The sequence below is a fragment of the Equus asinus genome, chromosome 28, assembly GCF_041296235.1.
Source record: "Equus asinus isolate D_3611 breed Donkey chromosome 28, EquAss-T2T_v2, whole genome shotgun sequence".
Taxonomy (NCBI): Eukaryota; Metazoa; Chordata; class Mammalia; order Perissodactyla; family Equidae; genus Equus; species Equus asinus.
This window is the reverse complement of record NC_091817.1, coordinates 46,192,105-46,215,765: the sequence shown is the minus strand read 5'-3', so window position 1 is coordinate 46,215,765 and position 23,661 is coordinate 46,192,105. Positions and strand designations below refer to the sequence as shown.

Genomic DNA, 23,661 nt, shown 5'->3' with positions numbered 1-23,661 from the left:
CCCATTAGCAATTTTCTTCTTTAAAAAAATTTATTGTGATGTTATTTGTATGATACTTTCAGGCAAGAGGGTTAGTGGCTCTAGGCAGGTGGCGAGATAGATAAGACAGCCTTTTGCTACTAATTTGAATATATATATGTTGACCACTGCAGAATAAATTGAATTTCCTACAGGAGAGGGGCTGGTGAATGTTTGTAGATTTTTTTTTAAACTACCTTCAAAGTTGTTTGAATTTTTTGTTACTACTGGTGAATTGTTCTGCTTCTGTGATTGCCAGGTTATTCAAATTTTAGAAAAATGTAGACCAGGTTTTGAAGTTCTTCACTGTGTAAAGGTAAAGAATATTAATTACAGAGAGTCATCTTTTAAAATTCCCTCAAGTATTTGAAGGGAAGAAAGACCCCTTTCACTTTTGCTGCTGTAACTACAGACAGGCATCACTCAAGAAGGCAGTTGATGCAGTTCCCCGACCTTAGTGTCCGTGACCCCGTGCTGAGCAAGCGTGGGGAACAGGGAGGAGCGGGGCCAGCTGGTGCCTCTGCCCTTCCCCAAGACCCGCCCCAGCAGAGGGCAGGCTTCCTGCAGCACGCGCTCCGGAGCCCGGACTTTGCACCGTGTCTCTTTCACCTGTGCCGAGAGTTGTGCGACTGATGCCACGCCCAGCAAGACGCTTATGGAAATTTACAGATGGCTTGTGCAAGTTCATATTTTGTATTTCAGAATGGAAGGCCTCCTCTATTATAAAGGTTGCCATTTTCTGTAATTGGAAGTTAGGGACAGTTTTCATTAAATGACAAGAAGGCAGGATTTCTCATCAATTTGCAGCTACAAGCTAGAATGTATTTTTGTATTATCTGGAAGGGTTTTTTCCCTTTCATCACGGCAAGGTCAGTCAATAAATAGATCTGTGTTAGAAGGTTATATTTTAACTTGAGGCTCGTAAATGATCATGTCTTCCCACTCACTTGGCACAATTTCCCGTCGCTTGGTGGTTCTCTCTGGAATCAGTCTCTCGCGGGGCCGTGTCATTCTGGCATGGATGTACACAGTGGGTGACAGCAGTGGTCTCATTGGCTTCTTGCCATCTGGTAGCTCCTTGTTTTGAGGGGGAGAGAAATTGAAGTAGATTTAACGATACATACTTTATTTTGGTGTTCTGCTAGTCTGAAAATAAAAATTAATTACCTTGAAGTCCTTTTTAAGGGGCTTTTTATTTCCAAACAGGCTTTAAGTTGAATAATCTTTTGGGTACAAAATAGGAATTTGAAAATCTGGGTTATGCTGGATCAAAAAGGACCCTTTTGTCAGAAACAAAACTCTCAAACCACGAGACCAAGTGGCAATGCCGGGTGCACTTGCCCCGTTTCATCTGTTTTCTTGTTCTGTCTTTCCCTCTCAACAAAGGAAATCTTGTTTTCTCCCCGACTCAGTTCCTAGTGGGATTATACAGAGAGAGCAGGAAATGCAGCATTTTTATAGCCGCAGACATATTAGATGTTACCAACGTGGTAAATACTGGATTCTGATGGAGATGGGCGTCGTCTCCTGGTGCTGAGAGCGCGTTTGCTTCAGGGAGAGACGCTTAGATTATTTGATGATGTCTGGCAGTTGCTGCCTGTGGCATTCATGCATTTTTGACTTCTTGATTCATTAAGCATTGTAAATTGTGTCATCTCTTTGGCAGAAGTAAGAAGGCCCTCCCGTTGGAACATTTGAATTTGTGAGATTAACAAATATCATAAATCTAAATTTAAAATATGTGGGCATATGTTTTAAAAATTAGTTATATTTGTCCTGGCTTTTAATAATGAAACGTGAAACCTGGTATTAGTACTATTAGTATATGTAATCGTATCCAGTGAGGGACCTGTGTGTTTAGCAAGAGCGGCCTGGCCGGTGCGCCTTGTGTATACAGTCTGAAGACCCAAGCCTTCCGACATAGTAGGAAGGGACAAAAATTTGTGTTTTTAGGATAAAAAAGGAGAAGTGGCACCTTTAGGATTGTAATTGCTATGTACTACCATTTCTAGCAAAAATGGAAGAGGTTGGATATGGAATATATATATATATATATATGTACATATAAGTGAATTTTGCTAAAACCCAAATTAATGGTAATTAAAATACTGTTTTCCTATCCTAAAAGCTTGCATTGTTGTGATTGAATATTAGATTTTGCTGTGATTTTTTATTTGTCATATGGACTAAATGTCAAGAGGCAACGAAACACTAAAATCCAGTCTTCGACAGAAATTCTCATGGGGCTGTTTTTGTGTGTTCTTTCAGGATTGGAGGTTTTAAAGCAGGAAACAGCAGTTGTTGAAAATGTCCCCATTTTGGGACTTTATCAGATTCCAGCTGAGGGCGGAGGCCGGATTGTGCTGTACGGAGACTCCAATTGCTTGGATGATAGTCACCGACAGAAGGGTGAGAACTGGTGCTGTGGCTGAAAAGCAGAGTGGGCTTCGTGACTTTGACGTTCACGTCCTTGCTCCCTCTTGTCCCTGAAGAGGCACCAGTGAGATGCTGGTAAAGGAACAGAAACCTGCTCTTGAGAGCTAGGTGCAGCTGGGGGAGTTCCAGCTTCTTGGATTGCTTGCAATGTTTTGAAAGGTATCTGAGTCAGGACACATTGAATAGCAAAAAAACTGGGTTTTCAGGCTGTGCTGCCTTCCCCTCCGTGTTTGTTATCCTGAGGCCAGTGGGAGCCCAGACCTCTGTGTTTTAGTGGAGAGACCCTTTGCCCCGTTTCCCTGGTTTCTGCCTTCCCTCCCCAGCTCCCCCCTCTGGAGTCTGTTGTCATTGGCACTGCCCTGCACGTGCCCCTTCTCAGGTCAGACCCACTGTTTCCCTGGAGAGCCAAGTCCTGGAGGGCAGGCACTTGGCTCTCCTCTCAGACTTGGGAATGCTGGCTGCTGTGAGCCTTTATCCGTGAGGGGGAGGCTGGTCCTTAGCACTCCTCCTCTTTTGCAGCATCTCTCTATGCATCCTTTAAATTTGGGGGTTTCGAGAGCATGGACACAGACTTTATTTTTCTCATTTTGTAAAGGAGGTAAATGGAATGGTGAAAGTGTTCCATAGTTTTGCCTGGTAAGGTGATGGCCACACCAGGACTACAGTCTGGTCTCCTTACTCTGGAGAACCGAGGGCGGAGGGGCAGGGTGGTAAGTTAGTTATATCCTCGTACTTGCAAATAGTGATCAGGCTTAACTGGGAAGAACGAGGCCACTAGAGCATGACTGGGAGTTGTGTGGTGCACCTCTCTCTGATCTGAAGTTGAAGTTGACTAAATTCCTAGCTTTTTTATAAATCTTTAGACCATGATTGGTCTTTTTAAAAATCAGAAGTGAAGGTTAAAGTCATAGTTGAAAGAAGGTTAATGTTTTATTTCCACAGAGATTTTCTTTCACGATCTGGGATCTCCTGGTTAGAGTGTTTATTAACATTTTAAATGCCTGAGTGGACCGTCTTGGTCCTTTACACTGTAGGTGGCAGCATGGAGGACCTTTCCGGGCCATAGGCACCCGAGCAGAAGTGCTCTTCAGTGAGAGACGTGCTTCTTGGGGTCTCTCATGAGCCTCACCGAGTCCAGGCTGGTGCAATGGGACTTGGAGTGGCAGACTCGGGGAGAAGCAGGCTGGAGAGCACCCCAGGTTTAAAGACTGCAGCATGTCAGTCTCCTGAGGGAAAGGATGGGGGGCTGTTGATCGAAGCCCAGCATCTAGACTCCCGTGGTGGCCACCAAACCACAGGCATTTCTGCTTCCGTTCTTCGTGTTTGGGCCCCACTCACTCAAAGGGCAGCCCAGATTACTAGACTCTGTGCTTGTGTTGACCTTGAAGCCACCTCCCTGTGGAGTGCGCACGAGGGTCTTGGCCCTGCCCTCACAGTGGGATCTGGATCCTTCCCTCAGGACAGCCTTCGGGCTTTGGCGGAGGTTTTGGTGCCCCCTTCTCTCCGCTTGCCTGGACCCCGCTCTCTGGGCAGTTCTTTACTCAGTGGGTGTCACGTGGTCTTGCCTTCCCTGAATGAGCTCAGTTGTGTCGTTGTGGGGGGTCCAGAGCTGAATGGCGCTCGGGCAGCTTGTCCAGCCCAGTGAGCAGTGGTCCTGGCCTACCCGAGCCCTGGGACCGGGAGTGAAGCCCACGGTCAGGGCATGTCTGTTTTGCTGCTCTCTGGGCTGGCGCTGACAGTGGAGAATGCACGTTTCTCAGGCTTAGGTGTTTACTTTGACCTAATCTTCTTGCCTCCCATTTCTCCCCTCATTTTCGAGGCAAACTTTTCTTTTCCTGTAGAGATTCCCTAAAAAAAAAAAAAAATTGAATTCCTAAACAGCCTGCTTGTTGCACCCACAGACTGCTTTTGGCTCCTGGACGCTCTCCTTCAGTACACGTCGTATGGGGTGACTCCTCCCAGCCTCAGTCACTCTGGGAATCGGCAGCGCCCTCCCAGCGGGGCGGGCTCGGTGACTCCAGAGAGGATGGAAGGTGAGTGGGCCGCGGGCGCTCAGCGCACGGTCGTTAGAGGCAGCTTGACTCGAGGCTGCTTCAGGAGGCCGTCGTGCCTGCCAGAGCATGGCGCCGGTTAGCTGTGCCCTGATTGTGTTTCTAATGGCCACAGGCAGAAGAGCAGCCAGTGGCTCTGCCCTGCAGGTGGGGCCGTCTGCCCGTGCACAGAGTGAGCGTTTGCTCAGGGCCTCATGTGACAGCCGCTTCCTCTGCTCCTGCCCTGGTCCTCACAGTGCCCAGGTTAATGTTGGTGATCCTGCCCTCACAGATGGAGACCCTGGCTCCCGGGGGTCTGTGGGAGGGACAGCCGGCGTTTCTGAGCACTCGCTAGGTACCAGGCACTGGGCTGGGGGTGCTTTTCATGGAGTACTTCCCGAAGTCCTCTCAGAGCCCTGTGAAAATAGATAGTGTTCTTTCCAGTTCCCAGATGAAGGAACAGGAGCTGAGAGAAGTTCTCTCCTCGAGGTCACTGCATGGTCATGCAGTGGGGCCTGAAGAGATGCTTCCGTGGTGACCAGCGGCCTCATCCGCTTTGTGCAGGCCGGGCTGGTCTATGTGCCCTCAGGCCCGAGCGTTCTGACCCTCGCAGCCGCGGCCCTGAAGTGCAGTGTGAGCCACAGGGGAATTCTGAATTGTCCTCAGGCACATGAAGACAGTGAAAGCAACGGGCACAGTTCCTTTTAATAAAACACTTTTTAGCCCATTATACCAAAATAATATTATTTAAACGTGGCATCCTATTTGGGTTGCTCAATAGCCACATGTGGCTAGTGTGGCTATGGTATTGGACAGTGCAGATCTAAGAAATAAAAGGAATTTTGAAAATGCAGATATTTTGCCTGAGAAATATCTGAAAGAGAAAGATTTCTCCATGAAGTGTGTCTGTAGGTTAGATTGCTCAAGTGTAATCTCATGCGCGTCATGGTGGCCAGTAAAGGCTGCCCAGTCACGGCCACGCAAACAGCGTGGCCACTTTAAAGGGAGCGGCTGTTCCTACCTGTTCACTCACCTTGGGCAGTGAGCACGGGGCACGGGGGGCACCAGGCAGCGCCCAGAAGGCAGGTTACGAGCGTGCGGAGCAGGCCTGTCAGCAGGAAGCAGACAGACTAACAGCCTCCTTTTTCCCCTTGCATCTTCTTGACAACGATGGTCCCTGTTGGTGCTGATGCCGTCAGGGAGCCACCTGCACCGCTACTCCAAGGTCCTCGAGGCCCGTTTGGGAGGCCCAGCACCTCGGGCTCTGCCGGCCTGTCCACACCTGTCGTGGGCCAAGCCGCAGCCTTTAAATGAGACGGCTCCCAGGTTAGTGTTTTCTGTGCTTTTCCACTCCTCCTGCAGGGTTTATGATTCATTCTTTTTTTAAAAAAGAGAGAATGGAATTTTACTGACATCATTATCGAATGATCCAATCTCCTAGCTTGTCATTTTGTGGCAGTTGTTTAAATTAGTGCGCCCCCATATGGACCTTTAGAATTGTGCAGTCTGGTGGTCCCCTGCATGAACAAGGGCTTTGGGTAATTAGCATTTGGTGAGGTTTAGTTGATTCTTGCATAAACAGCTGTGGTTGGACAGAGATGTCACTTGAACAGGAGCTCGGACTCCTTCGGCTGGGCTCCGTTTGTGGTGGTGGTTCTGAAACACAGACAGGCGCTCTCTTCTGTCATGCCCGAGGGGCCGAGGCTGCCTGCAGTCCAGCTGGCTTCTCAGTGGTAGCCTGGCCCAGTGTGTGCCCTCCCTGGGCTCTGGGCTGTTCCTGGGAAAGCCACCTCCTTCCAGGACAGGGTCATTGTTGTGCCACTTCTGTCATGGTGCCCAGACACTGTTGACCTGCCTGCCTCTCCATCTAACTATCTGACTCTTAATTTGCATCATTTCCTTCCAGAAGCCAAGACTTGTGCTATCCCTGCTGTTTCCGTCCTCAGGCAGAGCAGCCAGCTCGGTGCACTGGCTCCTGGCCTCTCTCCAGGTCACTCCTCCCTGTTTCTGTCTGGCATCTCTGGCCCCCCAGGACAGCATCCTGCTCTGGCGAGGAGAATGGGGCTTTTCCTGATTGGGGTCCTGGCATGGTGAAGCAGGGGCCCATGTCCCGGGGACAGCTTTGGGAGCAGTCCACCGCCTCCCTCTCCTTGGAGCAGTGCTACTGTGAGAGACTGTCCCACCCTCAGGCAGCATGCCTCCCCCACCCCCAGGAGGCAGGCTTCCCTGTAGGGGGCTCCTGCCTTCTCTCCCGCCAGGCTGCCCGCTTGCCTTGGCTCTCAGTGTGGGCAGGTGTCGGTTGGCTGGGGGAGGAGGGAGGTGTGACGGGACAGAGGGCCGCTGTCCGTGCTGTGAGCCGCAAAGAGGAGGCCGCCTGCAGGAGGGCCTTGAAGCCTCCTGCTTTGTTGTCATCTTGCACAGAAGCACAAGGGCACTCCTCCTGACCATATTTTCTTCTTTAGAACAGGCTCAGTAGAAAACACTAGAATTCACGTCATCTTCTCATCAGCAGTTTTCTTCCTGGAACTTTAATTACTGAGTACTTTTCCATTCCAGTTAACATCCCATCATTTAAAAATTTCTGATAAGATTCCATTTTTACATCCCATTTGTTTATAACCTACCATTATCCTAGCATTCAAACCAGACTTTAATTCCAGCTGCGGTCAGCAATTCACACTCCGTGGACAGTCGATGTGGGCTCAAGTTCCCAAAACCCAGTGATTCTCCGTGGGGCTGTTCAGGACACTGAGAAACAGATCACAGTACCCGTGGTCTCTGCGTGTCCACATCAGATACCGTCAGACACCGCCCGGCCCACTGAGAAGGCCGACAGTGCAGCTCCCAGGATTTGATTTGCACTGTCACTCGGCGGTTCCCTCTTCTTACTGCCCCCACCAGGCTTCACCTTTATCTCCCGTTTCACATCTTGTTGAAAATTATTCTCAGTCCTCAGAGACCTCGATCTAGGTTTAGATTCTGAATCTCTAAAGAGATTTGAGACCGCGTCAGACAGCTACAGACAGCCGTCGACAGGCACAGGCTGTCGTCGGCCTGGTGCTGAGTGCAAGTTTCTGGTCCGTCTCTGAGATGAGACTCAGTTACCCAGTTTCTCCATGGGGCGTCAGGGTGTCCTTCGTTAGAGCAGTTTCGGGAGTGCCACACCCAAGAGGGCAAGGGTAACCCTCTGTCCCTCCCTCAGAATGTTAGGAAGTTCCCAGATGATAGCTAGTACATTGGTAGCACGATTGTGTAACTAGAAAGTGCCCTTGCCAGATACCTAAATTCCAGAACAAGGACGTCACCTATCAGAATTAAAATATAACTCCGTATGTATGCCGCTACAGGGTCATAAAGCTTAAATGTCCTTGATTCCATAGCTTAACATTGTCAGTTTAATTTTCAGACTGATGAAACCTGAAATGTGCAGTTAAATCACATAAAGTAGAACAAGTTGTAACACTCGGCGTTTTCCAAGCAGTCACCCAGCTGGTAGGAGACGATAGTAGTTTATCTCTTTCCTGCACAGAAAGCCTCTTCACAGACCTGGCGACGTCTGGCTTCCTGCTGACCTTCAGCCTGATTGAAAGAACATCTTTGCTTTCAGTTGGCCAAAGTGAGACAGGCCAGCCATTTCCAAATGACTAAGAAGCAGAAAAATGGGGAGCTCTTATTTGCAAACATATTTTATTCCTTTCCCTCACTTAACCAAAACAGTCTTCAGATCTTCTGTTTGCATGCTTTGCTCTGATCCAGGGGTCCTCCCAAGCTGCCTGCTGCTCTTTGCAGCATACCAGCCTCTCTGTTCTTCAGGTATTAGTTGTGTTGGCCTGAACAAGTTCTTCAGGTCTCAGAATTCGTAATAACAGCAGTACCATAATGAGTCCAGTACGTTTCATAAAGCACAGTGTTCCGTTTCTTCATCGTCCTGGCCCAGCGTGGTTTGCTTCTCCTGACTACTCAGTTGCTTGTGTGTCTGCCTCTTCTCCCTCTTGGCTGTGGTGTCCACAAGCTCAAAGGTGGCGTCTGGCCCCCGGCACCCGTGCAGCCTCCTTTGCTGTGTTGGTCTGCTTTCATTCGTCTGGTGCCTCCAGGCAGAGACCTCTATGCACCTCCTGGTCCAGCCCGTGCCCGCGGAGCCGTGGCTTCAGCTCCTGCCCGCGGAGCCGTGGCTTCAGCTCCTGCCGGCCGCGAGCTGCTCTCAGGGGTTAATGTGGAGGTTCCTCTCCCGCTGCTTGGTGAGATTTCCAGTTTCAGCGGAAACAGTGTTACAAACCCAGTAGAACTGACGCCTCCTCAGAATATTAGTGTCTCATGTGTGTGGACTTGATGTCAACGTTCTGCCCCAGGGCCTGGAAGGTGTCGCTGGAGCTGTGGTGCGGGCGCACTCGGTAGGGCAGATGGGATGTCGTTTCACGTTTCTTCTTAACTTGCTTTCTATTTCTTAGGTGTTGGCTAAGCTGCTTGGGCTGGTACACTTGCTTATTTTTGTTCTGTTTTCATCCATTTTCCTGAAGTAACCTTTGGAAACATCAGAAGTTACTCTCCATTGACCTGGACAAAGTGGTATTACCCAACTTTCGATCGAATCGCCCTCAAGTGAGACCCTTGTCCCCGGGAGAGAGCGGTGCCTGGGACATTCCTGGAGGTCAGTTCGGAGCTGCTGTATTACTGTGCCCCATCATTGGAGTTTCTGCAAGGTCTCCTTCCCTCCCCCGCGAGGTGGGCCAGACCATGCCTGTCTTTGCCTTCCTGGGAGCCATCATGGCACAAATCAACAAGGCCAGAGGCGGGCCAGGAAGATAAACACACCACCGTCTCTCAGAAAATTCTGCCTGCATTTTCAAATACGAATTTCTTTTATGATGTCCAGGTGTTACACTTAAAATTTTTCCACCAGAGTAACTTGTGCACGCTTGTTAAAGTTCTGCAGACAGACGTATTGTGCACCCTGGGGGCGCCCGTCATCTGCTGGTCTGGGTCCCAGCCAGTGCCTGTAGCCGCCCTGCTCCCTAAACCCCTCAGCGCAGAGGTCTGCACTGATGCCCTGCCTGGGCTCGCCGGGGGTGGGCCTTCACTGGGCTGGATTCTCCCTTAAGTGCAGGGCTGTGCCCCTTGGGTGATCTGACTCTGTCCCTCACCCCAGGTGATGTAAGATGTCCCCTCCACAGGTAATGGCTTTCAGCCTACTAGGCTGTTGGGAACAGGTTCTCCTGTACCTGGGACAATTGGTAGCAAGTCATTCCAGCAGAGTGCAGGCAGCTCTTCCGCTCTGGAAATCCCTGTGCCCTTCAAAGAGTTGACAGCTCCCCAAGGGGAGTTCTCCTGCTTCCAGGAATTGACCGGAAACTGGGGATCAGAAAGGAGTGCCATAGCCCATGTGATCCAACCCTGGGAGCTTTGTGTGACGCCAGGCTCCTGAGGGCCTTGCCTGCAGGTCATGGGGTGCATTGATGATGGTTAGTTCTCAACCCCAGCATTGCTCAGTTACAAAGTCCTACTGACGGTATAAACCAAGGGTCCTCCAGCGACCACTCTCAGTTTCCAACCACATGTCCTCTCTGGAAGGCTTTCCCAGTAGGGTGGGGGCACAACCAGCCGTCCTTACCTCCCCGCCTGCCCTCCTCCCTCCTCTCCCCCTCAGCTAGTACAACCCCAGCACCCTCTCCTCCCCGTAGCCTCCAGATTTATCCGAATTCCGTCGTATTCAGGGAAGCACAAAGCCGCTCTGGGCCCCCCTGTCGTAGGTTGTCTGTGACAGAAGAAAGGCCATTCTGGTCTCTGTCTGAGGTGAACACAGGGGGAGGAGGAGCAAAGACCTCACCTCTGCCCGCCCCCAGGCAGCTGCTCACCCCAGTGCGCAGCCGTGTGTCCCTGTCGTTCTCTCCTGGTGGCCTGGGTCCCTGTTGCTGAGGTTTAGAAATTGTATTTGCCCGGCAAGGTCAGCTGATGGAATTAATTAGCATTTGGTTTCCCATGAGCCCCCGCCTCCCAGGGGAGGAGGCTGTGGCATACTGACCGCTCCCTGCTGTCCTCTTGCAGGGATCATGCCTGGCCGCTACAACCAGGAGGTGGGCCAGACCATTCCTGTCTTTGCCTTCCTGGGAGCCATGGTGGTCCTGGCCTTCTTTGTGGTACAGATCAACAAGGCCAAAAGCAGGCCGAAGCGGAGGAAGCCCAGGGTGAAGCGCCCACAGCTCATGCAGCAGGTTCACCCACCAAAGACCCCTTCGGTGTGACAGCAGGCCGCTGACTGTGAGAGCCGAAGAGAGCCTTCGCGGGTGGCCTTGGTGGGCAGGCAGAGCTGGGAGGTTTCCAGGGCAGCCCCCTGCTTAAAAGGGATCGAGTCTTCAGCTGGGGGTGTCTTTGAGTCCGTTCTGACTGGGCCTCCCGTGCGATGGGCGGAGGCTCACGGTACATCCTGAAGTGTCTCGTGGCCGCGGCCGCAGGAGGGCCTCGGCGGAGCAGCTGGGAGTGAAACTCCATCCGGCTGCCACGTGCACCAAAGACTTGGGGAGCTCCACACGGCGGGCTGTGGTCTCCCCGCCCCAGAGGAGGGGGTGCTTTTAAACAGTGAGACACTCTGACCAAGCTCAAATACGCTCGTTAAAGGCTATTTTGTATATTTATTGTTGGGAAAAAGTCACTTTAAAGACTTGTGCTATTTGGAAGCAAAGCTATTTTTTTTGTCAATGGAATGCAATTTTTTACTCTTACATCATGAGGAATAACACAGATTCCACGATCTCCTTTTTGATGAAAGGACAGACTGAGATTTGAAGGAAACTTGCACAATCTGTGAAACATAGACCTTTGCTTTATTTTTATAAGTATCAACCGCCATCATGTTTTGTAATTTGGGGTCTTGATTTCACCATTGTCGGTGAAGAAAATTTTCAATAAATGCATTACCTGTATGAAGCTGAAAAGAATTGTGTAATGGGCCTTTTTTCCACTGACCCATTTGTCTTTGGTGACAACCTGGAATGGGTTGTGCATCAGCCTGTTACTTTTTTTTGAGATGTGACTCACATACTATAAAATCCTCCACTTTACAGTGTGCCAGTCAGTGGTGTTAGTATAGTCACGGCTGTGCAACCGTCACCCCTGTGATTCCAGAACATTTCCATCACCCCCAAAAGAAACCCCATACCCATTAGCAGATCACCCCCTCTTCCCTCCTCGACAGCCCATGGCAACTGCTAGTCCGCTGTCTCTCTGGATCGGCCTGTTCTGAACATTCCATGTAAATGGGGTCCTATAATACCTGGCCTTTGTGACTGGCTTCTTTCACTTAGCGTGTTTTCAAGATTCGTTCACGGCATAGCGTGGCTGTGCCTCACTCCATTTTGTGGCCCGTACACTGTTCCGTTGTTTCTCCCTGCCTCAGTTGACAGACAGCTGAGTTGTTTGCACTTTTGGGCTGTCGTGAACAGTGCTGCTCCGAGCGTTTGTGTACAAGCTTTTGGGTAGACATAAGTTCTCGTTTCTGTTGGGTGTATGCCCAGGAGTAAAATCATACAGCTCAATGTTTAAGTATTGGAGGAACTCCCACACTCTTTTCTTCCAAAGTGGCCGCACCATTTTACATTCCACCAGCAGTATGAGCAGGGTTTCTGTTTCTCCACATCCTCACCACCACTTGTTACTATCCATCTTTTTTGATTATAGCCGTCCTGCTGGGTGTGAAGTGGTATTCCATTGTGGTCTTGATTTGCATTTCCCTAAAGACGAATGAAGTTGAGCATCTTTTCATGTTTTTTTTTTTTACTGGTTTATCGGCCATTTGTATATCTTCTTTGGAGAAATGTCTGTTCACGTCCTTCGGTCATTTTTTAATTGGGTTGTCTTTTTATTATTGAGATGTAGGAGCTCTTTATATGTTCTAGATACTAGTCCCTTATCAGATGTGTGACTTGCAAATGTTTTCTCTTGTTCTGTTGGTTTTCACTTCCCTGCTGGTATCTTTGAAGCTTAAAAGTTTAATTTTGACGAAGCCCATTTTATCTACTAGGTACCATTTCTAAGAAAGCATTGCCTAAACCAAGGCAGCCTGTTCATCTTTCATTTCTGTCTGTCCAGTCTGTTTTCCGTACGTCAACTGGCCGAGCATCAGCCTTCACGTCACAGGTGAGGACGAGCTGACTGGAAAGGGCAGAGGCCGCATGGATCTGGGTGCTGATGAGGTCCTGGTAAGAAAAAGGCCCAGGCCAAGGGACGAGGGGGGAGTCACTAAGTCCCAGCTCTCCCTGTGACGGGTCATCCTCGGCAGGTCGTGTTGGTGGTCCTTGCAATTTTTGACTGCGCTCCATGGCTGCTATTGCCTCGAGGCTTTGAAGGTATTGCTCCACTCCCAAGCAGCCCTGGGAGTGGAGGCAGCTAGGTGCACGGTGGCATGTCGTCCAGCCGTGGGCCGTGGATCTGAGTGTAGCTTCGACATGGCAGAACGAGGGGCTTGTGCACTGTTCGTTATGGAGCTGTCTGGTCCCCTGCCCACCCTGCACAGGTGTGGACAGCTCCCCATCTGCTGCCCAGCACCATGAAAGCCCTGGTCACGGCCTGTCCTCGTCCCCCAGGCCTAGGCAGGTCTGGGGTCTGAGGATACGGCCCCAGCATAAGACAGCAGGTTGCAGGGGGCTGGGACTCTGGAGTGCCCAGGCCCTGGGTCAGGACAGCACATCTTCGGAGTTTTCTAGAGAAGCTGAAACCTGGAGTACGTGAAATCTCCTGGTGTAATGTTGGCAAATGATTAGAGAATTTTTTTTGTAAACTAGACCAAGTGTCCCCATTATAAGGGCCTCCTGACACTGCAGGCAGTGTGGTTGTACAATGGCCTTCCGGGGCTTAGTCTCCACGTTGGCCATGGGCCTGGGGTTCACCCGTCTCTTTGGGGACGTGGATACCTCCTCCCCAAAAGAAGAAACTTGGACCTGGGGGTCTCTCCTGTCCCTGCCCGTGGGGAGGGTCCCTGGCCTGGCTTTTGAGGTCTGCATCTACACAGGTTAATACCTTCAGGACCAGCTCTCCTGGCTCCCCCGCCGTGCCGACCTGGCCTCTGTCCTGCTCTCTCGAGCCAGGATTGGAGGTGCCAGGCAGGCCCCCTGTAGAGCGGAGCTGGACCGAGCGCTTTCACGGCAGCCTCGGTGCTTGCGTGTACATGCTGGGTTTGGGCATTTGTAGGGCTGCACAGTTGAGACAGGAGAAGACAGACAGACAGGCATGGACACCCAGACCACACATTGACGCTAAGCCAAGAACAGAAGAGAGGCGTTGAGTACTGAGATCATCAGGGACCTGTGCTTCCTGCGCCTCCCAGAAGGGAGGCTGTGCGTGGGATAACCCAGCAAGGTGACATGCAGCAGCAACCACGTGCGGACCATGGTTGGCCTTTGGATACAGGGCAGCCTCACAGCAGTCCTGAAGGCCTGGGACACAGGCAGGCATGCCCACCCGCCACGAGGAGCCATGTTCATAGAGGGGGAACATGGGAAGAGAAGGCAGGTGCTCTCCTGTCTGCTGGCCAGAACGGGACTCAGGAGCTGTGTGCCAGGCTCACTGCGCTCAGCGCAGCACCTGCATCTGTCTTGTCCTCCCACACACGCAGGGTAGGGCTCACCGGCCCGCTGCACAGAGGGAGTGCTGCCAGAGAGACAGGCTCGGTATCTCGCCAGGATCGCACGGCTAGTAACGCTGCAGGATGGGAACAGAGCCTGGGGGTCTGACCTCTGTCCCTCCTGTGGTGTCTGTATGATGTCCGTGTCTGCTTCACTTTACGGGGACAGCAATGCTGGGGACTGAGCAGTCATGGGAGGAATGAAGTGGACGAAGGAGTGAGTGAGGCTGAGCTGGAGAGAACTCTTCAGTGGGGAGAGCCTACACAGAAAGGGGATTAAATCTCCAGGAAGACCCGATCGATGGGGTCTGTGTGCGATGCCCCGTCGGAGGAGAAAGGTGTGTCAGGTTGTTGCCCTGGGACACCTGGGAGGAACGTTCTAGAGAGGATGTCACTACCCAGGGCACAGGTGGTGGCCCTCCTCAGGCTGCCCGGGGCCCAGTTCCAGCTTGTGGGTCTTCACTTCTCTGAGCACGGAGTATCGGGCCATGTGCCTGACACAGAACCAGCGCTCAGTCCTGTCCATTGTGGTCAGTGGTAGGTGATCTCATGGTGACAGGTGTGCCTGAAGGCCATGGGCACAGGCGTGGAGGGGACCCTTTCTTGCCCTGGCACGGACCCTCATCGTCCTAGGGAACACCTACATCTATTTTAAAAACCAAAAACATGAGCAACCAATCGACAGCAATCACAGATAACCTGGGAGTCCATAGCGCTTCAAGAGGGCCGGGCACGCAAGTCGGGCCCCAGGGCTCCTTCCTAACCAAGCTCTCCCCTGAGAGCCGGGCAGGGGCCCTGACTGCAGGAACCTTGAAGGTGCTGCACGCAGATGGCTGGAAATGGGGGCAGCAGGGCACCCCCGCCCCACCCTCAGCCCCACCCGTGTCCAGGACGTGCGGGTCTGAGGTCCTCCCTGCATGTGCACGTAGCCATCCCTGCTCCCCAGGAGCAGGCTCCACACACGACAAGCCTGAGGAAGCCTCCCACGAGGGTGGCCCTGCAGCCTGTGATGCTGACCCGGCAAGATGGCACGGCGTCTGCTGAGCGCAGGGTCAACAGGACTCTGGTACGACCCAGCTATTCCACCGCTAGGCGTCAACCCAAGAGAATTGAAAACAGCTGTCCAAACAAAATCTCATCTGTGAAATTCACAGACGCACTGCTCACAATAGCCAAGAGGAGAATCGATAGCCCAAACGTGCGTCAGCGGAGGAGTGGATGCGCAGGATGTGGCAAATCCACACCGTGGAACGGTACTCAGCCACGAAGGAGAGGAAGGACCGATCTCGCTCTGTTGTGGATGGAGCTCGAAAACATGCTGAGTGAGAAGCCAGGATTCCTTCTGTGTGAAACGTCCAGAACAGGCAAATCCAGAGACAAGGCAGGTTAGTGGTTGCTTAGGGCTGGGGGAGGCGGGAGAGGAGTAACAGCCAATGGGTATGGGGTTTCCTTTGGGGTGATGGAAATGTTCTGGGACTAGATACTGGTGCTGGTTGCGCAACACTGTGAATGTACTAAGTCCCACTGAACTGGATGCTTTAAAGTGGTGAATTTTATGTTACATGAATTTCAACCCCCAAAACACAAACGTCCCCGGGGGCTTCTTGTGAACGGCAAGGTGGGAGCCCCTGGCCTGGAGACTGGGAGGGGCTCTCTGGCCCTCCAGATCCCAATGTCACCCCGGGGGTGAGGACCAGGGGATGAAGACCCTGAGGGTCTGGGCGCCCTCCTCGCTGCCCTGTGATCCAGCCCCCGCTCCGGCGGCTGAGCCTGCTGGGTGCCTCCTCCCAGAATGCAGTGGGCGGGAGGAAGGTCACCATCAAGACCGTGCAGATGCCTCCTTCACTGCCTTCACCCAGGGCGGGACTCCGGATCATAACTCTGTCACCAGCCCCTCATTAGAGGGAGGGGGCCGCAGGACTTGGCAGGGCCCGTGCCCTTGAGCCGTGTGTCACCTGGCTGCCCCTGGCCTTGGCTCTGCAGAAGAGACTCCTGCTGTTGAGCCCGGGGCTGGGAGGGCAGAGGGGCCACGGGCCTCCTGCCTCTCCGAGGTGCCCACCATCGGAACTCAGGGTTCTGGGTGTGTCAGTTTTCCTGTTGTCACCATAACAAGTCACCACAAATTAGTGCCTTAAAATGATACATTCCTTCTACAGTCTGGAGGTTGAAAGTCCACCATCAGTCTCGCTGGGCCACAGTCAGGAGCAGGCAGGGCTGCTCCCTCTGGAGGCTCCAGGGGGAATCTTTTCTGGCCCTTTCCAGCTTCTAGAGCTTCCCTGATTCCTTGGCTCGTGGCCCCTTCCTCCATCTTCCGTGTGCATCTAACTCTAACTTCTGCTTCCATCATCACATCGCCTTCTCTCTGACCTCTGACCCCTCCCGCATCTCTGTTTTAAGGACACTGATCACATTCAGGGCCCGCCCAGGTCATCCAGGATACTTGCCCCATCTCAAGGGCCTTCACTTCCTCTCACCTGCAGAGTCCCTTTGCTGTGTCAGTACACACGTTCACAGATTCTGGGAAAGGGACGAGGGCATCTTAGGGACCATCATTCAGCCGACCACGCTGGGCTTCTGTCCCTGAGCTGCGTTGTTTCCACAGGAGGACTCTGGGTCCCTGGTTAACTGCTGCAGGTGGAGCTGCCCTTAAAAGTTCATGAGCTCCTGGCATCTGAACACCTGAGGCTTTACTCCTTCAGCGTCTGGTTCGCTCCACCTGGCACTTATTAAGCTGCCTTCTGTGGGCCAGGCCCAGGCAGAAGGCTGCAGAGAAAGGAGGGGGTCGTGCGCTCAGGGCCGCGGGAGGAAGACAGGGTCCTTCAGAACTGAGGTTCTCCACGGCACGGTAGCCTCCCTTGTGGAGCTTTCTAGAAATCCTGATGCCCGGCCTGCTCCAGACCAAGTTCATCTGAAGCTTGGAGAGCGGGTCCAGCAGTGGTAGTTTGCAGAGTTCCCGCGGTGTTCTCGTGTAGCCGTATTTGGAATGCTGCTCTGGAGGTAAAAGCCTAAATACCGGCAAAGGAATTTGAAGTGCACTTATTTCAACAACAATAGTGATTCGAAATCACACTCACTGCTCACTTCCGTGCTGTGAGCACGTTCTCACTGAATCCTCCAAACGGCCCTGTTAGGAGCCCGTTTCACAGGTGACCCCAGCGAGGCCCAGATCACAAAGCCATTGAGTGACGAGGTCGCCGTTCCGTCCCAGGCACTCTGGCTCCTGAGACCTGCCCTCATCTGTCTCCCACAACGTGCTGACAGGTGTAAGCACAAAGGCCGGGAGGAACAACTGAGGTGGCTTTCTCCCAGAAGTTCCTAACCTGTCTCGTGCCCCACATTCTGTGAAGAAGGAGGGACCCTTGGGAACAGCCCTTGGTGACAGGTGCTCTGGTGGGGCGACGTAGCAGATGGGAGATGTCTCCCACCTGTGGGTGCTGGACTGAGCTGCTGCCAGCCTCGTCCGCCAGGGCACAGCTGTGCCACCTTGCTCACTGTCTTCCCTCTGCACCAGCCCCGGGCCCACACAGATGGGGCCCCGCGGGGCGCCTCTCCGCAGCTCGGGAAAGGTCACCCGCCCCGGGAGGCCGGCAGAGAGCATATCAAAGCCCCTCAGAATTAAGAGGTTTTCCCATTGAGTGGAATTTCACAGCCCAGTGGCCAATTTCTAAGTCATGCACGTTAATGGGCAGCTAATGAGGGACCCAGGCGGGGACAGGGAGGTGCCCCCCGGCTCCCCCAGCCGAGATTAAGCAGTACAAAGCTGAGCCGCTGGTGAGGGCTCTTGTCTTCCTTCTCACTGCCCCCGGGGTGGGTCTGGGGGAGAGAGGGAGAGCCGTGTGGATCCTAACCCGGTGAGCCTGGGCTCAGTCTGCGCCCCTCCACCCACCCAGGCCGCCCCGCGCCCCTACCCCACGTGCCCCGCACCATCCTCAGGGCTTTAATGACCCCACTCTGTCCAGAGGTGGGGGCTAAACCCTGGTGCAGAAAGCAAGGCCTTGCCCAGGTGCCCAGACCTCAGTTTCTCCCTGGGGAACCCCTGGACCCCGAGGCCTGCCCAGGAGCACTGGCTCGGCCCTCTGGCTGAGTCTTGGCACAGGAACGCCCCACCCCCTGAGGCCTCTCCCCACATCCCCCTGCCCTTCACCAAAGGGGCTCAGACCCCTCACCTTCCCCAGGGAGCCCCTCCAGATGTCCCTGACCTCCTGGAGTCTCGTGGTCCACTCCCTCTGCCGTTGGACCAGGGTTATTTGTCTAGTCTTCATCGTCCACGGTCTGCACGCTCCTCCAGAGCACAGACCTTCTATTTCACTTCTGAATCCCCAGGGCCCGGCATGCAGTAGTGTTTGCTGAATGACTGTCTGATGAGATGATTGAGAACACAATCAGGTCCCAGATACATGGGGTGTATTGTGCTGAATGGTGGCACCTAGAAGATATGCCTGTGCTCTGGAGGCTGTGCGTGTGACCTGATTTGGAAAAAGGGTCTTTGCAGGTGTAATTCAGTTAAAGATCTCAAGATGAGATACCCTGGATTATCTGAGTGGGCCTAAAGCCAATGACAATGTCCTTTTAAGAAAAGGAGAGGACACAGACACAGGAAGAGGCTGTGTGATGATGGGGCCTGGAGGGACATGTCCACAAACCAAGGAACAGCTGGAGCCCCCAGGAGCTGGAGGAGGCAGGAAGGACCCTCCCCTGGAGCCTCCGGAGGGAGCACGGCCCTGCGACACCTGGATTTCGGACTTCTGGCCTCCAGACCAGGAGAGAAGACATTTCTGCTGTTTTAAGCCAGCGAGTCTGTGGCGATTTGTTATGGCAGACGGGAGGTTCACACATGTGGGAAATCATGCCACTGTCCTTTTTCTCGCTTTTCAGGAATCCGTGTCTTCATTCATTCACTCCCTCATTCATTCCCTCAGCAGCTCCTGTCCAGGGCAGGGTCAGAGTCAGGGTGGGGGTGGGGAGGCAGCATGACATGGCAGACTTTGAGATGACACACACTCGGGGCCCTGTCACTTGCCAGCAGTAACGTTTTTGAGCCACTTGCTCCACCTGCCTGAGCCCAGGTCCTGCCCTGTGCAGAGGATGATGGTGACACCCCTTGGAGTTGGCTGTGAGGCCCGGCACCTGCGGCAGGGCCCTGCTCACAGTGAGCCGCGGTGGCGGCATGAACACTGCCCGAGACGTGGGCCAGCTCTGAGCTCCTCAGCCACAATCCTGGCTCCCTTTCCCCTGGGCCCGTGCTGAGAGGCTGGCCACTCGGCAGCTCAAGCATTTACTGAACACCACTTGCAGCCTGCTGCAGGAGGTGACACGGTCAGGAGACAGACTGATGGAGACCACGTGGAGAAGAAGCCGTTGGGGCCCATCTGGTGTCCGACAGGTAAGGTCTGATGGGGGAGGTTCTGGTCGTTGAAGGTGTTTCACTGAAAGCAGCTGTTCTCTAGAGGGGTCCTCGGACCAGCAGCCTCAGCGTCACCTGGGAGCTGGTTAGACATGCAGATTCTCAGACCCATCCCAGACCTACAGAATCAGCAACGCTGGGGCTGGGAATGGGGATGGGGCTGGGGCGCAGCTTCCGTGTTTTAACACAGCCTCGGGTGCCGGGAATAAACAGACCCACCTCTGAATTCAAGATCTGACCTTCATGGGCCTGCATTTTCTGGGATGGGACCATTTCTGATACTCTGCTGTCTGAGCCGACAACGTATCAGGTCGGGGAGGCGGTGTCCACTCAGTGTGGTCCGGGGACCAGCAGCGCCTGCCTCCCCGGAGCTTGTGAGCAATGTGGACTCTCGGCCCGGCCCAAGATGGACTGAGTCGGAATCTGCATTTTAACAAGACCCCCAGCCGACCCGTGTGCACGTAGTTTGGGGAGCATCTCGGTGAAGCCCCTGCTGACTGCCTGTGCCTTTGCACGCAGGCGTCTAAACTCCCTGCAGCCCCCTGCAAGGTGGGCGTACAGACCCCCTTTTGCAGATGGGAAACTAAGCTCGGCAAGGCCACACACTGTTGGCAAGTGACAGACTCTGAGCTCCAAGCTCTGTCCACGTGCCCACCCTCAGACTGGGGACCTCAGAGAGGCATCCGAGGGAGGAGGACTTGGAGACACTGACCCCCGGCCCTGTGGTGAGAGCAGGGGCAGGCTGCCCCCTGGATCTCTCCTGCTGAGGTTCCGCTAACCCTTGGGTGGCAGCCGGGAAGCCCCGCCCCCAGAGTCTTAAGACTCCCTGTCTCAGGCCAGAAGTCTCAGAAGCTGCAAGTGCTTGGGACAGGTGGTCCTGACCACTTGTCCCTGTCCCCCTAGGACTTGGGACATGACCCGGATACCCACTCTCTAGGGCTCTCTTAATTCATGATTCCTTTACTCACCCTCGCAGACCTCGAATCTTCTTTCTTCCACCCCTCCAGGCCCCCAAAATGCAGCTGAACCACCTGGAGTGAGCACCCCTGTCCCTGACGGCCGAGGGCTGTCTGTCGCCTTGAAGTCTGGATTCGGCGGTAGGACTGGGGGCTGGGGCAGGGTGCCCGAGGGCGGTGATGGGCAGGAAGGAGTTGGAGGTCAGAGGAGAGGGGATGAGGAGGAGGGTCAGCCTGCCTTAGGGTTGAGTGGCAGGGCAGGAGGTGAAGACAAAAGGGGTAGAAGCTAGAGGGGGAGGGGCAACGTTTCTTGAGGGGAAATGGGTGAGGACCAGAAGTTAGGGGGTCAATGGGAGCAGAGGCGCAGGAAGAGGTAGGTGGCTTGGGGACATTGAGACAGATGCCTGGGCTCTGACTGCACTGGGAGCGACCTGTCACAGCTCTCGAATAAGAAAGTGCGAAATCTGCTCCCCCTCTCGCCCCTCTGCTGCTTCCAGCCATGGAGGGACAGAGCCCGGGAAGCAGAGGCCCCTCGGAAAAGCCCATCCCTGCGGCCGCCCGCCCCGGTCTGTCCTCCCTGGGTGCCGTCTTCATCCTCCTGAAATCCGCACTGGGGGCCGGCCTGCTCAACTTCCCCTGGGCCTTCCACAAGGCAGGGGGGGTGGCCCCCGCCTTCCTGATAGAGCTGGTAAGACCCTGGGGAAGCATTTTGGGGGTCTCCTGGGACAGGAGCCAGCAGGAGTCTCGGCAATGCTTCTGCAGAGCTGCTGTCTTAGAAACTATGGGTGTGGGATTTGACTTTCTGTCCCGCTCAGCTCATGAGGGGAGAAGATAAGGCCACTGTAGGCCCAGGCAGGGGACAGCCTCTACGTCGCTGAGGTCTGGCACAGCGAGGCGAGGGGAGGTCGAGGCGAGGGGAGGCCGAGGCGCAGCAGAACCCTGCCGTTCACGGGCCACCTGGGTCCAGGGAGCCTGGCATTTCAGCGGGGAAGGCGCCGTCTCTGAGCAACCGCCTGGCCAGCTGACACAGCTCGATAACTAAAGCTTAAATCTGTGTGCAGAGGAGATCAGGAGCGGGACTGGCTGTGACACCTCACATCGAGCTGGGCCAGGCCCTCTGCGGTGTTGCGGTGTTGCAGGTTCGGCCACTTCTGCTGGCCGCAGGTCGAGCCTGAATTCCCTTCCCAGACAGTCCTGGGGCTGAGCCTCCTTAGTGGAGCAGAGCCGCTGGGGAGCCGGGCTTCATTTAATTTGCAAAGATTCCTTTCCCTCAAGCTGCTAGGAACCGCTGCGTTGTAGGGCAAGCTGTTTGACAGGCATGATCTCAAATGCTTTGTTATGGCAGCCAGCTGCTAATGGCCGCGTTGTAACTGTTTGTGGGCCATGGGGCCTTTTGTGTCCTTTTGGAAACTGCCGAATCCCGTCCTGTGTAGCGTCCGGTGTAACCCGTGCCCCCTGGAGTGCTGGCCGGGCGCCGGCTCTGGCGTTGGATGGCTGAGACAGTGCGGTCTCTGTCCTCAGGAAGCCTCTTCTCATGGGGAGTGCAGACAAGTACAAGGAGTCCTGTGGTGGGTAGTGCTAGGAGGGTCATGTGACAGAAAGGCGGGACAACATGACACGGGGTGGTCAGAGAAGGCCTCTCTGAGGAGGTGACACTGAGCGGAGCCCCAGCAGAAATGGGAGAACTTGCACAGACCTGGCACTGCTCATCAGGCCACACTGAGGCGGCATCCCACATGCCCCAATGAGAAGGACCCACAACTGAAATATACAGCTATGTACCGGGGGGCTTTGGGGAGAAGAAGGAAAAAGAAAATCTTTAAAAAAGAAAGAAAGAAACAGGAGAACTTGTCTAGGTACATGTGAGGGGCAACCTAGCTGTTTGGACTCGTGCAGCAGAAAGGCTGCCCTTCCAGACAGTGAGGGAGACGCTCCATCTCCAGCCACAAAGGGTTAATGGTACAGCGGGTGTGTGGTGGGGAGGCGTATTGTGGTCAGGCCAATGATAGCAGGCAGGCCCTGAGGCAGAGATGGATCCCCGCTCCTCAGACTTTGTGCAGCATCTCCTGGGTGCCTTGCAGAAAGGCAGAAGCTGATTCAGGAGGTCTGGGTGGGCCTGAGATGCTGCTGGCGTGGCTTGCGCTTTGTGTGGGGTAGTCCAAAGACCCCTGCCTTGAGGGCGCCCGAACATGAATAAATGGAAACCCCCGACAGAGGAAGGGGTCAGACTAGTAATCGGCAACCCCCTCCTCCTGCCTCTCCTCTCCTCTCTGCCCCTGCCCCCTTTACAGGGCCCCGACGCGGGCAGGGGAGCATGGAAACATTCCCACCACTGGGAGGGCGGTGGTGTGGGGCTGTAGGTCTCCATGACCCTTTAGCTCGGAGGCTCAGGGTGCTTCAGGCACACGGCCCCCTGGTCCTCTGACCCCACGCCCTGCCCTTCCTTTGGTCCACGAGTATTGCCTAAGAGCCTGCTGTGTGCCAGGCACTTGTCCGAGGGCTAAATGATAAGCAAAGAAAGACACAATCCCGGTCTTCATGGAGCTTAGAGTCTGGCGAGTGAGAGAGCCGTTGGAGCCCCATATATGTATACAGTCGTAAGTGTGAGTCCTGGGGCTGCTGGACCAACCGACCACAACCTGGGCAGCGTAAAACAGCAGCAGCTTACCCTCCCATGGTGCTAGACACCGAAGTCCGAAACCCAGGTGTCACAGGGCCGTGCTCCCTCTTGGAGGCATGGCGGGGGTCCTTCCTGCCTCTCCCAGCTCCTGGGGGCTCCAGGCGTCCCCGGGCTTGTGGCCACGTCCCTCCATCTCTGCCCCATGGTCACACAGCCTTCTCCTCCGCTGTGTCCTTTAAGGCCACTTGTCATTGGATTTAGGGCTCACTTAGATAATCCGGGATGACCTCATCTCAAGGTCCTTAATTGCACCTGCAAAGACCCTTTTTCATTTAATTACATCTCTGCTATTTGCATCTGCAAAGACCGTTCCCAGTAAGTCACTTTCACGAGTTCTGGAGGTCAGGATGTGGACATAGCTCCTGGGGGTCCACCGTTCAACCCTCCGCAGGCACAGGTGTCCCCATGAAGGCACGATTCTATCAGCCTGAGACAGAGGGTGCAGCCCACCTCGGGGGTGAGGTGTCAGGGGAGGCTTTCTGCAGGAAGTGACCTGGAAGAGGAGGGGGAGAAGAGCAGGAGTT

General features: G+C 54.0%; 2 protein-coding genes across 5 annotated transcripts in view; both read left to right on the top strand.

The window, feature by feature from the left end:
- Nucleotides 1–11,416, top strand: part of MBTPS1 (membrane bound transcription factor peptidase, site 1) — a 53,675-nt gene extending 42,259 nt beyond the window's left edge. For all 4 annotated transcript variants that reach the window (XM_014842180.3, XM_070500710.1, XM_044760896.2 and 1 more), the window contains 5 exons: nt 2,287–2,427; nt 4,356–4,487; nt 5,684–5,810; nt 9,002–9,132; nt 10,527–11,416. In XM_014842180.3, the coding sequence (XP_014697666.1) occupies nt 2,287–2,427; nt 4,356–4,487; nt 5,684–5,810; nt 9,002–9,132; nt 10,527–10,723 (728 nt within the window). In that variant the 3' untranslated portion in view covers nt 10,724–11,416. The remainder of the gene's footprint in view (nt 1–2,286; nt 2,428–4,355; nt 4,488–5,683; nt 5,811–9,001; nt 9,133–10,526) is intronic.
- Nucleotides 11,417–11,557: 141 nt separating this feature from the next.
- The window catches only part of SLC38A8 (solute carrier family 38 member 8), a 36,119-nt gene continuing 24,015 nt past the window's right edge, over nt 11,558–23,661 (top strand). The window contains exons 1-4 of the mRNA XM_070500712.1: nt 11,558–15,482; nt 19,393–19,480; nt 20,509–20,598; nt 20,955–21,145. Of these exons, the coding sequence (XP_070356813.1) occupies nt 20,957–21,145 (189 nt within the window). The 5' untranslated portion in view covers nt 11,558–15,482; nt 19,393–19,480; nt 20,509–20,598; nt 20,955–20,956. The remainder of the gene's footprint in view (nt 15,483–19,392; nt 19,481–20,508; nt 20,599–20,954; nt 21,146–23,661) is intronic.